The 14,670-nt window shown below is 24.2% G+C and overlaps 1 protein-coding gene across 1 annotated transcript; it reads right to left on the bottom strand.

Annotated features, from left to right (window-relative positions):
- Positions 1-7,863: 7,863 nt before the first annotated feature.
- Mpcp2 (Mitochondrial phosphate carrier protein 2) lies at positions 7,864-14,313 on the bottom strand. The gene is made up of 4 exons (XM_075308127.1): positions 14,183-14,313; positions 13,431-13,842; positions 9,178-9,518; positions 7,864-9,113 (listed from the first exon to the last, which is right to left on the bottom strand). Exons 2-4 carry the CDS (start codon positions 13,806-13,808, stop codon positions 8,762-8,764), a joined length of 1,071 nt encoding a protein of 356 aa, XP_075164242.1. The 5' UTR covers positions 13,809-13,842; positions 14,183-14,313; the 3' UTR covers positions 7,864-8,761.
- Between the last annotated feature and the right edge of the window lie 357 nt (positions 14,314-14,670).

Genomic DNA, 14,670 nt, shown 5'->3' with positions numbered 1-14,670 from the left:
ATCTTGACAAAAATGTAGCCACCAATTATAGAAAAAATATCTTAAATATTAAAATATGAAAATTTTCTTATTTTGGTTGTATTTTCTGCCATAAAATTGTATGTTTATCCAATCTAATTCAATATTTTATAATTATTAAATATTCAATCAAAGTTTATAATAATTTTACAAAATAAATATAAAATCAAATGTAAATTCGATTGTAGGATTGATTGTACAACTAATCTTTTTTCATTGTATTTTCTGCCACAACATTGAATTTTCATCCAAACTAATTCAATATTATAGAATTATTAAATATTCAATCGCTATAATAATTTTACAAAAATTTAGCTTAGAAAATTTTAATGAAATGTAATTGTGATTGTTAGATTGGTTGTACAAGTAATCTATTTTTGTTGTATTTTTTGCTAAAAAAAATGCATTTTTATCCAATTTAATTCAATATTATATAATTATTAAATATTCAATCAAAGTTTATAATAATTTTACAAAAAAAAAATATGAATGAAATGTAAATTTCATTGTAAGATTGGTTGTACAACTAATCTATTTTTGTTTTTTTCAAAGAAAATTGCATTTTCATCCAAACTAATTCAATATTATATAATTATTAAATATTCAATCGATATTATAATTTTACAAAAATTTAGCTCAGAAAAATTGAATGAAATGTAGATTTCATTGTAAGATTGGTTGTACAACTAATCTCATTAGCGTTTGGATCACTTTAAATTGATTTTATAATGGATAACTATCTGCTGCCGAATAGACAAATTTATATCGGCTTAGTCGTCAAGCCGACGCGGATCAAAATGGCTCGGCTACATTCTCTAATTTGTGTCGACATATATTCAGAAAAGGCTAAAATCAGCAGCGTGATTCGTCGGCTTGATTATCTGAACATGAACAGTGCATTCACAGAAAAAGTGTTCACGAAAATATTTCTAATTAAAACTTTAATTGAATTTTCAAAAAATATTCAATTAAAAATTTTATTGATGCAAAAGATTTTTTAATTAAAATAAAAATCAATCACACAAATTAATAGTATCAATTAATTTTGTAATTGACTTCGATGATTGATACTATCATTTATGTGATTGAAGATATTTAATTATAAAGATATATAATTAAAAATTAATTGGATCAATTAATTTCGTGATTGAATTTTTGTGTATTCTGACGATTATTTTGAAATTCCCCAAGAAAAATTGTACAAATAATCTTGTAATATGAACGGCTCACTATCCTAACTAAAATCTCTTTCCATTGTCCCAAAAGTGATAAAATACTTTAAAACTAAAATTATTTCAATCGAAAAAAATAACATAGAGATAAAAGTGACTACTTTTGACATGACTAAAAGATATAAATACTATTTAAAAATTATATTAGTAAAAAATTTAAAAAAAAATTCCCTCTTTCCCAATTATAGAAAAACATAAGATTTTAAAATGTAATCCTTCAACTTTTAGTCTTAAAAAAAATAGTCATGTATTGTCTGTATACAAATCAATGACGTTATGTTTTATGTGTAATCAAATATGTTTATTGTAATGATTCACAATGTGTTTTTAATTTTCTTACACTTAGTTTTATAAATATGTTGTCTTTTTTTACGTTATTTTTGTTTCTGCAATGCCATCATAAAAGGAAAATAGATATGTATATAATGAAACACTAATAATTTTCGCCCCTAATTTTCAAAAAATTGTATAATTCTTCGAATATGTGGCCATAAAAAAAGAAACTTCAAAATTTTTATAAGTCTATTAATTGTTGTTTCTTTTGGAAAATTGTTTAAAAAATTTATTTTTTTATTTTGGACTCAAAATACAAGAAGAGAACTTGAAACTTAAAAGACTGAAATTGTTATTGATGGATAAAGAAACAAGAATCCTATTCAATTTTTTTATGTACGTACACATTTGTAGGTCGCCAATGACCAATATTCTCAGTTATTTGTCAACATTATTGAAAAAAAAAATATTATTATGTGCAAATATGCTTCTCCTCACGTAGAAAACATTATGTTTCGAAATTGTTAATTTTAATGTGTTTTTTAATGCGAAATTATAATTAAACGTAGTTGTAAATAAAAGCGTATATGTTGCAAGTATATAAATACATATTAAACGGTTATTTTGTCTACTATTTTAATATTTAAGCGTTTTTAGTTCTATTTAAGTTATATATAGTTGATTTTTACTTCTATTATAATCATAGTTGAAAGAGACGTCTGATCAAATGAGCTGTAATTTTCAAAAGGCGTCTATTGCTATTATTTGAAATAATGTTTTTTTTTTTTTTACTTTACCGTACCGCCATATATGTATATCTAAAATAAGTAGTCCGTAAAATATTTGAATATTGAAATATATATCTTTTTTTAACAAAATATAAAATGTTTTTTATTTCGTAAAATACAATTCAGACACATTTGGCCTAGAGTTGCCCTATTATTTCTACAAAAATAAAATTTTGACAAAATTTTCCATAGAAAAAAAAAAATTGACAAAATTTTCTATAGAAATACAATTTTGTGAAAATCTTAATAGAAATAAAATTTTAACAAAATTTTCCATAAAAAAAAAAATTTTGACAAAATTTTCTATAGAAATAAAATTTTGACAAAATTTTCTATAGAAATAAAATTTTGACAAAATTTTCTATAGAAATAAAATTTTGACAAAATTTTCTATAGAAATAAAATTTTGACAAAATTTTCTATAGAAAAAAAATTTTGACAAAATTTTCTATAGAAATAAAATTTTGACAAAATTTTCTATAGAAATAAAATTTTGACAAAATTTTCTATAGAAATAAAATTTTGACAAAATTTTCTATAGAAATAAAAGTTTGACAAAATTTTCTATAGAAATAAAATTTTGACAAAATTTTCTATAGAAATAAAATTTTGACAAAATTTTCTATAGAAATAAAATTTTGACAAAATTTTCTATAGAAATAAAATCTTGACAAAATTTTCTATAGAAATTTTGACAAAATTTTCTATAGAAGTAAAATTTTGACAAAATTTTCTATAGAAATAAAAGTTTGACAAAATTTTCTATAGAAATAAAATTTTGACAAAATTTTCTATAGAAATAAAATTTTGACAAAATTTTCTATAGAAATAAAATTTTGACAAAATTTTCTATAGAAATAAAATTTTGACAAAATTTTCTATAGAAATAAAATTTTGACAAAATTTTCTATAGAAATAAAATTTTGACAAAATTTTCTATAGAAATAAATTTTCACCAAATTTTCTATAGAAATAAAATTTTGACAAAATTTTCTATAGAAATAAAATTTTCACCAAATTTTCTATAGAAATAAAATTTTGACAAAATTTTCTATAGAAATAACATTTTCACCAAATTTTCTATAGAAATAAAATTTTGACAAAATTTTCTATAGAAATAAAATCTTGGCAAAATTTTCTATAGAAATAAAATTTTGACAAAATTTTCTATAGAAATAAAATTTTGACAAAATTTTCTATAGAAATAAAATGTTGGCAAACTTTTCTACAGAAATAAAATTTTTACAAAATTTTCTATAGAAATAAAATTTTGACAAAATTTTCTATAGAAATAAAATGTTGGCAAACTTTTCTATAGAAATAAAATTGTTACAAAATTTTCTGTAGAAATAAAATTTTGACAACATTTTCTAGAAATAAAATTTTGACAAAATTTTTCTATAGTAATACAATTTTGTGAAAATTTTTATAGAAATAAAATTTGGACATAATTTTCCTACAAGAGATTTTGTCAGTGTTATTTCTATAGAAACTTTTGTCAAAATTTTATTTCTATTGAACATTTTGTGAAAATTTTATTTCTATAGAAAGATTTGTCCAAATATCCAAATATTACTAGAGAAAATTTGATTGACATTTTTTTTATATAGAAAATTTTGACAAAATTTTCTATAGAAATAAAATTTGACAAAATTTTCTATAGAAATAACATTTTGACAAAATTTTCTATAAAAATAAAATTTTAACAAAATTTTTTATAGAAATAAAATTTTGACAAAATTTTCTATAGAAATAAAATTTTGACAAAATTTTCTATAGAAATAAAATTTTGACAAAATTTTCTATAGAAATAAAATTTTGACAAAATTTTCTATAGAAATAAAATTTTGACAAAATTTTCTATAGAAATACAATTTTGACGAAATTCTCTATAGAAATAAAATTTTGACAAAATTTTCTATAGAAATAAAATTTTTGACAAAATTTTCTATAGAAATAAAATTTTGACAAAATTTTCTATAGAAATAAAATTTTGACAAAATTTTCTATAGAAATAAAAGTTTGACAAAATTTTCTACAGAAATAAAATTTTGACAAAATTTTCTATAGAAATAAAATTTTGACAAAATTTTCTATAGAAATAAAATTTTGACAAAATTCTCAATAGAAATAAAATTTTGACAAAATTTTCTACAGAAATAAAATTTTCACCAAATTTTCTATAGAACTAAAATTTTGACAAAATTTTCTATAGAAATAAAATTTTGACAAAATTTTCTATAGAAATAAAATTTTGACAAAATTTTCTATAGAAATAAAATTTTGACAAAATTTTCTATAGAAATAAAATTTTGACAAAATTTTCTATAGAAATAAAATTTTGACAAAATTTTCTATAGAAATAAAATTTTCACCAAGTTTTCTATAGAACTAAAATTTTGACAAAATTTTCTATAGAAATAAAATTTTGACAAAATTTTCTATAGAACTCAAATGTTGACAAAATTTTCTATAGAAATAAAATTTTGACAAAATTTTCTATAGAAATAAAATTTTGACAAAATTTTCTATAGAAATAAAATGTTGGCAAACTTTTCTATAGAAATAAAATTTTTACAAAATTTTCTGTAGAAATAAAATTTTGACAACATTTTCTATAGAAATAAAATTTTGACAAAATTTTTCTATAGAAATAAAATTTTGACAAAATTTTTCTATAGTAATACAATTTTGTGAAAATTTTTATAGAAATAAAATTTTGACATAATTTTCTATAGAACTAAAATTTTGACAAAATTTTCTATAGAAATAAAATTTTGACAAAATTTTCTATAGAAATAAAATTTTGACAAAATTTTCTATAGAAATAAAATTTTGACAAAATTCTCTATAGAAATAAAATTTTGACAAAATGTTCTATAGAAATAAAATTTTGACAAAATTTTCTATAGAAATAAAATTTTGACAAAATTTTCTATAGAAATAAAATTTTGACAAAATTCTCTATAGAAATAAAATTTTGGCAAAATGTTCTATAGAAATAAAATTTTGACAAAATTTTCTATAGAAATAAAATTTTGACAAAATTTTCTATAGAAATAAGATCTTGACAAAATTTTCTATAGAAATAAAATTTTGACAAAATTTTCTATAGAAATAAAATTTTGACAAAATTTTCTATAGAAATAAAATTTTGACAAAATTTTCTATAGAAATAAAATGTTGGCAAACTTTTCTATAGAAATAAAATTGTTACAAAATTTTCTGTAGAAATAAAATTTTGACAAAATTTTTATATAGAAATAAAATTTTGACAAAATTTTTCTATAGTAATACAATTTTGTGAAAATTTGTATAGAAATAAAATTTGGACATAATTTTCCTATAAGAGATTTTGTCAGTGTTATTTCTATAGAAACGTTTGTCAAAATTTTATTTCTATTGAACGTTTTGTGAACATTTTATTTCTATAGAAAAATTTGTCCAAATATCCAAATATTAATAGAGAAAATTTGATTGAAATTTTTTATATAGAAAATTTTGACAAAATTTTCTATAGATATACAATTTTGACAAAATTCTCTATAGAAATAAAATTTTGACAAAATTTTCTATAGAAATAAAATTTTTGACAAAATTTTCTATAGAAATAAAATTTTGACAAAATTTTCTATAGAAATACAATTTTGACAAAATTTTCTATAGAAATAAAATTTTCACCAAATTTTCTATAGAAATAAAATTTTGACAAAATTTTCTATAGAAATAAAATTTTGACAAAATTTTCTATAGAAATAAAATTTTGACAAAATTTTCTATAGAAATAAAATTTTGACAAAATTTTCTATAGAAATAAAATTTTGACAAAATTTTCTGTATAAATAAAATTTTGACAAAATTTTCTATAAAAATAAAATTTTGACAAAATTTTCTATAGAAATAAAATTTTGACAAAATTTTCGATAGAAGTAAAATTTTGACAAAATTTTCTATAAAAATAAAATTTTGACAAAATTCTCTATAGAAATAAAATTTTGACAAAATGTTCTATAGAAATAAAATTTTGACAAAATGTTCTATAGAAATAAAATTTTGACAAAATTTTCTATAGAAATAAAATTTTGACAAAATTTTCTAAAGAAATAAAATTTTGACAAAATTTTATATAAAAATAAAATTTTGACAAAATTTTCTATAGAAATAAAATTTTGACAAAATTTTCTATAGAAATAAAATTGTTACAAAATTTTCTGTAGAAATAAAATTTTGACAACATTTTCTATAGAAATAAAATTTTGACAATATTCTCTATAGAAATAAAATTTTGACAAAATTCTCTATAGAAATAAAATTTTGACAAAATTTTTCTATAGTAATACAATTTGTGAAAATTTTTATAGAAATAAAATTTGGACATAATTTTCCTATAAGAGATTTTGTCAGTGTTATTTCTATAGAAACTTTTGTCAAAATTTTATTTCTATAGAAACTTTTGTCAAAATTTTATTTCTATTGAACATTTTGTGAAAATTTTATTTCTATAGAAAAAATTTGTCCAAATATACAAATATTAGAAAATTTGATTGAAATTTTTTTTATATAGAAAATTTTGACAAAATTTTCTATAGATATAAAATTTTGCAAAATTTTCTATAAAAATACAATTTTCACAAAATTTTCTATAGAAAAAAAATTTAATTCTATAAAAATTTTATGAAAATTTTATTTCTATATAAAATTTTGTCAAAATTTTTTTTCTATAGAAAAATTGATTGAAATTTTTTTTCTAAAAAATTGTTTTAAAAATTTTATTTCTATAGAAAATTTTTTTAAATTTTCTATATAAAAAAAATTTCAATCAAATTTTCTCTAGTAATATTTGGATATTTGGACAAATTTTTCTATAGAAATAAAATTTTCACAAAATGTTCAATAGAAATAAAATTTTGACAAAAGTTTCTATAGAAATAACACTCTCTTATAGGAATAGAATTTTGACAACAGTTTCTACACAAATGAAATTTTGACAAAATTTTCAATAGAAAAAACTTTTGACAAAATTCTCTACCCGTGTAAGCATTGGTGGATCCGGCCAGATATTATAAAATCTCCTGCCATATCTGATTAGATATGATAGTATATGTAGGCAGATCTGGACAGATCCTAAAAATGGTAATATCTGATCCGATCTAATTGTAAAGGAATTGTCAAAATTTCATTTGTGTAGAAACTTTTGTCAAAATTCTATTTCTACAAGAGTTTTTGTCAGTGTTATTTCTATAGAAACTTTTGTCAAAACTTTATTTCTATTGAACATTTTGTGAAAATTTTATTACTATAGAAAAATTTGTCCAAATATCCAAATATTTCTAGAAACAATTTGACTGAAATTTTTTTAAATAGAAAATTTTTTTCAAAATGTTGTTTCTATATTTCCATATTATTGTTACTTTGAATCATTCCCCTTCAAGTTTTAGTAAAATATGCACACAAAGTTATAATTTCGTACGGCTGGTTTATTTTTGAGTTTAGCTGCTAAACTCCAACTTAGTAACCACATTAAAATACTAATTGAAGAAATAAAACACGTCTTTTTAGTTTTTTTTTTTTAATTATTTAACCGGCTGGTAGAATTTATTATTTCGTTCTCCTCTCTGATTTGATACTTCTGGGTTGCTGTTATTTTGGTTTCTTATTGAGGTGAGAAATGAAGAATTGCGAATTGCAATTTCAAATACACACATAATTTTAATACACAATTACATTTAAAATACAAACTAATATCAAAAAAAATTGAATCTATAGTGAACATCAATAAAATAGACTTTACTTAAACAATTCCTGTTTGGTAACTGAAAAGGGGGGAAGTTGATGATAGGTTCGTGTGGCTAGACATGAATGGACAGTTAGTGTGAATAGTATAAAAAACAAACAAATGCTTGCATATTTCATAGAATGTTTTTTTCATATTATCAACTATGTTAGAACATGTTTCAGTAATAGTAAAATCTTAAAGTAAACATTTGTATTTAATCAGACAAAGATAAAATTGAAGAAAAGCAAGAGATAAGATGCACTCAGATAAGTATGGAATGAGCTTAGAGTTTGATTTCGTCTATAAATGCCACTAACTGTTCAATTAAATATTCTTTCCATAATTTAAGTATAATGGAACTAAATTCTTTTTGTTTTGCAAAATTCGTTCTATACACTAATGCCCCTGATTATGACTTGAAAACGAATATGGTTTGTGTCAGTTATGACACAAACGCTCGATTTTCTTAGTAACCGGTTTTTGTATGAGAAATTGTCTCTTGGCCTATTTTGATAACAACTATAGTTTGCATTTTTAGTGTAGTATAATTTCAATTGATTCGCTTTGTTTTGCTTGTTTCTTGTTCTAATGAGTTTTTAACTTAATTAGATGGATGTATTAAATAAGTTTAGTAATTGCTCCTTAACTACTCCAGATACTGTTATTGTAGATGTTTATTGAGATTTAGCTTCAAGCTTGGCCTTGAGGGAAGCGGGCATCTCTGGTGGTGGAGGACGGGGCAAAGCCAAAGCTACTTTAACACCATCATAGATGAACCATTGCAAGGCAGTGAGTGTACCAATCATAATGATACGTGGAGTCAAACCATTCCACATGCCCATGAAGCCCAAGGATTTGGCTACTTGGATGGCGGTGGAGCCCTTGGCTTGGTTCAATTTAGATACAACAACATCAGCTGGATGGGATACAATGGCGCAGAAGACACCAGCAATATAACCAGCAGCAAAGGTAACAACCAATTGTTCGCCCTTGCTACATTCGGAACGTGGCTTGGGAACAACATGTCTGTAAAACACCACAAGCGATTAGATTTGCCAAATTAAATGAAAGGAATCAAGCGTATACTTACTTGTACAACAGCTCCACGGTCTTTTCGAAGCAAGCGAACTTCATCATTGTGTATGGAATTTGTCTCATCCACAATGGCACCAAACCCTTATAGAAACCACTAACACCTTCTTCCTTCATGATTCTGGGCATAGCTTCACGCATAGTATTAGCAAAACCGGGAGTAGTTTGAATCTTAACCTTGGCAGCTTCGAATGGTGCCAAAGCAATATCGGCAAAGAATTCAGCAGAAGCTGAAGCAGCCAAATACAACCAGGTACGGTACAAATAGGCATTCTCTTCACCCAAAAGGTTGGCGTAGTATACTTTGAAGACTTCATAGAAACCGAATTTGCAGAGACCCTGTGGGAAGTTAAAAAGGAATCGTATGTTATTGCTATTAAAATCTAAATAATTTTGGAAATTTTAAATTACTTAAAAATTGGCATAATCTCAAATATTTTGAACAGATATTCAAGAAGTTATGTCCTCTTGAAATATAAATAGAAAGTCTTTATAAAATAGATTTTTCCTTCAGACATATGCCATTTTTCAAGTAAGTGATACTATGGATTTTTTTATACAACTACAATGGAAAATGTTAGCACTACAATCGTCTATAATAGCAAGATACGCTAATAAGCTGGTGTAGAGATTATAATATTGAAGAGTTGTTAATAATCAATTCATACGAATAAATTTTGCCACTTATCTACAAATGTTCCCAAAATAGATATTGGTGTTTATTCATACTTTTCAATGCAAACAAACTTTGTTGTTTTACGCAGGTATGGTATTTGTTGCAAAATATACCATAAAACAAATTCAGAAGAGATAAATAACTTTCCAATTTCTTAGATAATCACATTTCGAGTGGAGCGAAATATTTTAGCAATGTTAAATTTTTTTAGGTGCCTATAAGAATGATTCGATTTTAGGGGAATTCATGTTACACTAACTTAAGCCCCATTAGAATTGCTTAAATCATCATTTTTATACAATTTACTGTCATATATTGGAGGGTAAATCATTTGATTTGTGACAATTTTCCAAAAAAAAAAAATTAAAGCTATTTCATTTACTATAAAAAAGCTCGGAAAGCCTTAGTGAGAACAAGTTGTCTAGTGAGCAGATACCGAAATTTTTGGTAGACTTTTTCCCCAGTAAAAACTTGCAAGAGGATAGCATATGTATGTTAGGTCGAATGCACATGTCCTAAAAAACTTGATATTTTGTGAATTTTAATTGTTTTAGAAACAACAATGTTTCTTTGTTGTAAAACCAACAAACATTGGCTATATAACCACGGTTGCCACTCGTAACAAAAAAATCTACCAAATTTTCCAAGAACAATTTACCAAAAATCTACCAAATTTCAAAAAATAAAATTTTATTTCTATGGAAAATTTTGTCAAAATTTTATTTCTATAGAACATTTTGTCAAAATTTTAGTTCTATGGAAAATTTTGTCACATTTTTATTTCTATAGAAAATTTTGTAAAAATTTTATTTCTATAGAAAATTTTGTAAAAATTTTATTTCTATAGAAAAATTTGTAAAAGTTTTATTTCTATAGAAAATTTTGTAAAAATTTTATTTCTATAGAAAATTTTCTAAAAATTTTACTTCTATAGAAAATTTTGTCAAAATTTTTCTTTCTATAGAAAAATTTGTTCAAATTTTATTTCTATAGAAAATTTTGTCAATTTTTTTTTCTTTTTTTTCTATTTGATTTTTGGTCGACCGTTTGTTAGAAGCTTGAAGAAACATTAATTTAAAATTTTGTTAAAATTTTATTTCTATAGAGAATTTTCTAAATTTTTTTTCTACGCAAAATTTTCTCAAAATTTTATTTTTATAGAAAATTTTGCCAAAATTTTATTTTGTCAAAATTTTATTTCTATAGAAAATTTTGTCAAAATTTTCTATAGAAGTAAAATTGTTCAAATTTTATTTCTATAGAAAATTTTGTCAAAATTTGTATTTCTATGGAAAATTGTCTCAAAATTTTATTTTTACAGAAAATTTTCGCAATATTTTATTTCTATAGAAAATTTTCTCAAAATTTTATTTCTATAGAAAATTTTGTCAAAATTTTTATTTCTATAGAAAAATTTGTTAAAATTTTTTCTATGGAAAATTTTCTAAAAATTTTATTTCTATAGAAAATTTTCTCAACATTTTATTTTTATAGAAAATTTTTTCAAAATTTTATCTCCATTAGTAAATTTTATCTCCATAGTAAATTTTCTCAAAATTTTATTTCTATAGAAAAATTTGTCAAAATTTTATTTCTATTGAAAATGTTGTCAAAATTTTATTCTACCAAACATTAAAAAATCTAGCATTTTCGGTAGAATTTTACCAACTGTGGCAACCGAGTATATACCATCATGGTAGGATTATTTTCGGAAGATATCATTCAGTTCAAAAAAATGTGTAGACACTAATTTTTTTTTTTTTAAATTTGTCTGGTTGCCTCACCAGGCTACTACTGTCGCGAAAGTTTTTACTGGATACCCAATGTTTGAATCTTATGAAGGGATATCAACAACTCTTATCAAAATATTGTATAGCTGCTAATAGCGAAAAATTAAATTATCAACTCAAAATTAAGTTAAACAAAAACATACCATTTTATAATTCTCAATGTTCTAAATTATTAAATACGTTGCTCTCATATCTCATATAAAGCATCAGTTACAATTTCAAACCAAAGAAATTTTCGGTTTTTTACTATTTTGAAATGCCAGACACATCAAAAAAATTTTCTTTTTTGTCAAGAAAACCCTATAAAAATCTCAAGTTAAAAGCCCACCTTCAGTATTGGGCACCACTCGCAACTTAGAGGGACAATTGAAAGTGTATTCCCATATAAAGAAGAGATGGCACAGGGTACAGAAAATTATCCAAATTAATGAGGAGCCCTAAATATCTTTAATAGAATGCAGATATCCCGTAAAATTTAAATGATATCCCGTAAATAAACAGAAAATTTTCGCAATATTTTATTTCTATAGAAAATTTTCTCAAAATTTTATTTCTATAGAAAATTTTGTCAAAATTTTTATTTCTATAGAAAAATTTGTTAAAATTTTTTCTATGGAAAATTTTCTCAAAATTTTATTTCTATAGAAAATTTTCTCAACATTTTATTTTTATAGAAAATTTTGTCAAAATTTTATCTCCATAGTAAATTTTCTCAAAATTTTATTTCTATTGAAAATGTTGTCAAAGTTTTATTCTACCAAACATTAAAAAATCTAGCATTTTCGGTAGAATTTTACCAACTGTGGCAACCGAGTATATACCATCATGGTAGGAGTATTTTCGGAAGATATCATTCAGTTCAAAAAAAATGTGTAGACACTAATTTTTTTTTTTCAAAATTTGTCTGATTGCCTCACCAGGCTACTACTGTCTCGAAAGTTTTTACTGGATACCCAATGTTTAAATCTTATAAAGGGATATCAACAACTCTTATCAAAATATTCTATAGCTGCTAATAGCGAAAAATTAAATTATAAACTCAAAATTAAGTTAAACAAAAACATACCATTTTATAATTCTCAATGTTGTAAATTATTATATAAAGCATCAGTTACAATTTCAAACCAAAGAAATTTTCGGTTTTAACTATTTTGAAATGCCAGACACATCAAAAAAAATTTTCTTTTTTGTCAAGAAACCCCTATAAAAATCTCATGTATTGGGCACCACTCGCAACTTAAGAGGGACAATTGAAAGTGTATTCCCATATAAAGAAGAGATGGCACAGGGTACAGAAAATTATCCAAATTAATGAGGAGCCCTAAATATGTTTAATAGAATGCAGATATCCCGTACAATTTAAATGAAAATTTCACAGCAGTAGAGGCAATATGATAGTAATAGTGTTGGCTTATTTGACACTATTGGAGCTTCACGGAAATGTGTCGGTTATTTTGATAGAACAACTTTGTTTATTTTTTCATGAAAATGATCGATAAAAAATGTTTTTTTTTTTATAAAATGAAAAACAAAGCTAATACTTCCTTCCATAAGATTGATTGATTGCAACAACGATGTTCTCATATATCTAATCAGATTTGTTTAATTACATTTGTCACTTGGCGAGACCATACAATTAACATGTATGCATGATGTTTTATCCAAATTTGTGTTACTAGGCTTATTGCTTGCATAACATTTTTTTCGTCTCAAAATTATCCAGTACATAGATCCATATTACATAAATTAAATGTATCCAAATGAGATTTTTGTGGCAGTACATACCTGAGCAGAGTAACCATACAAAGTCGGTGCCCAGCCCTTGGCTAGACCACGCATACCCTCTTCGGCTACGGTGACCTTGAATCCATGGAATAAATTCTTGTATTTAGCCTGGTCAACTTGTAAACGGCATTTAACCAAATCCAAGGGCACAACAAAGGTATGAGTAGTACCACAGGACAGGACACCACCAAGACTGCACAAGGCAAAGTATTTGGTGGAACCGAATTCGCAGGAATCGCCACTATCGGGAGTGGCAGCAGCTTGAATTTGACGGCCAACCACTGGACCTGAACCCTTGGCTGGTGTGTCACATTGCACCTTTGTGAAAGGGGTGCGCAATGGAGAGTTTTTGGCAGCTTCCAAAAGTGAGGAGAACATCTTTCCGATTCGTTTGACTTTACCGTTAAGCAAACTAAAAAAAAAAAAGAAAAATTCACAAAATTAATGTCATCATAAAATCTGGTATAGTTTACACAATTCATAAAAATTCCAAGTTTAATGTCAATAATTTTATGCCAGGCCAATGTTTTCATTCTATTTTTGCACATGATTTTTTCTAGGTTACATAACGTGAAGAAAATTTTCTCCATAAACGTCATAACCATTAAGATTTTTTTGCCGAAAATGCAGGAATTATGATTTCCAGTTTACCCAAAATATGTTGTTTGGACACATTTTAAACATTTATTTTTATATGGAAATTATCATTATTGATTTATTATGCAATATAAATATTGGATTTTCGCACTTACAGTTCGCACCAGCCCAGCGACGACGAGAGACGACACTTAAAGAATATTTTTTCTCCAAAATTTTCCAGATGGCAAAAATGTTCAGTGTTGAGTAATGTTGCAAAATTTTGGAGGCGTTACGTGTATGTTGGCACAAAGGTACGAAATAAAGTGACATCTCATGTGCTGTTCACACGTTGAGATATATCGTACGTAGTTTTGTGTCGTACCCAGAGCAGAGAATAATGCCGCCGAGTCGCGCCGCTGATTTCAGTCGCCGCCGACTTATCTCGACTCAAATTTATCCGCCAATTAAACAAAAATATTGAGGCCGCCGACTAGGCATAATAGATTCTACTGCATGTTTATGGGATATGTCGACTCATCTCGACACAAATTTATCCGCCAATTAATCAAAAATAGGGCTGTTTTCTTTTAGCACTGGATGCAACATTTGTATGGGCTATCCAGAAAATCGTTGCACTGGTGTTCTATCCAGAACATCTCAT

The sequence above is a fragment of the Haematobia irritans genome, chromosome 4 (assembly GCF_050003625.1).
Source record: "Haematobia irritans isolate KBUSLIRL chromosome 4, ASM5000362v1, whole genome shotgun sequence".
NCBI lineage: Eukaryota > Metazoa > Arthropoda > Insecta > Diptera > Muscidae > Haematobia > Haematobia irritans.
The sequence above is the reverse complement of the archived record's forward strand: the minus strand, read 5'-3'. Positions and strand labels throughout refer to the sequence as shown.

Coding starts and splice junctions, on each gene's coding strand:
- Mpcp2 (XM_075308127.1), bottom strand. CDS start 13,808: ATGTTCTCCTCACTTTTGGAAGCTGCCAAAAACTCTCCATTGCGCACC. Junction 9,519..13,430: donor TGTATGGTTACTCTGCTCAG/GTATGTACTGCC, acceptor AACTTCCCACAG/GGTCTCTGCAAATTCGGTTT. Junction 9,114..9,177: donor ACCGTGGAGCTGTTGTACAA/GTAAGTATACGC, acceptor GGTGTTTTACAG/ACATGTTGTTCCCAAGCCAC.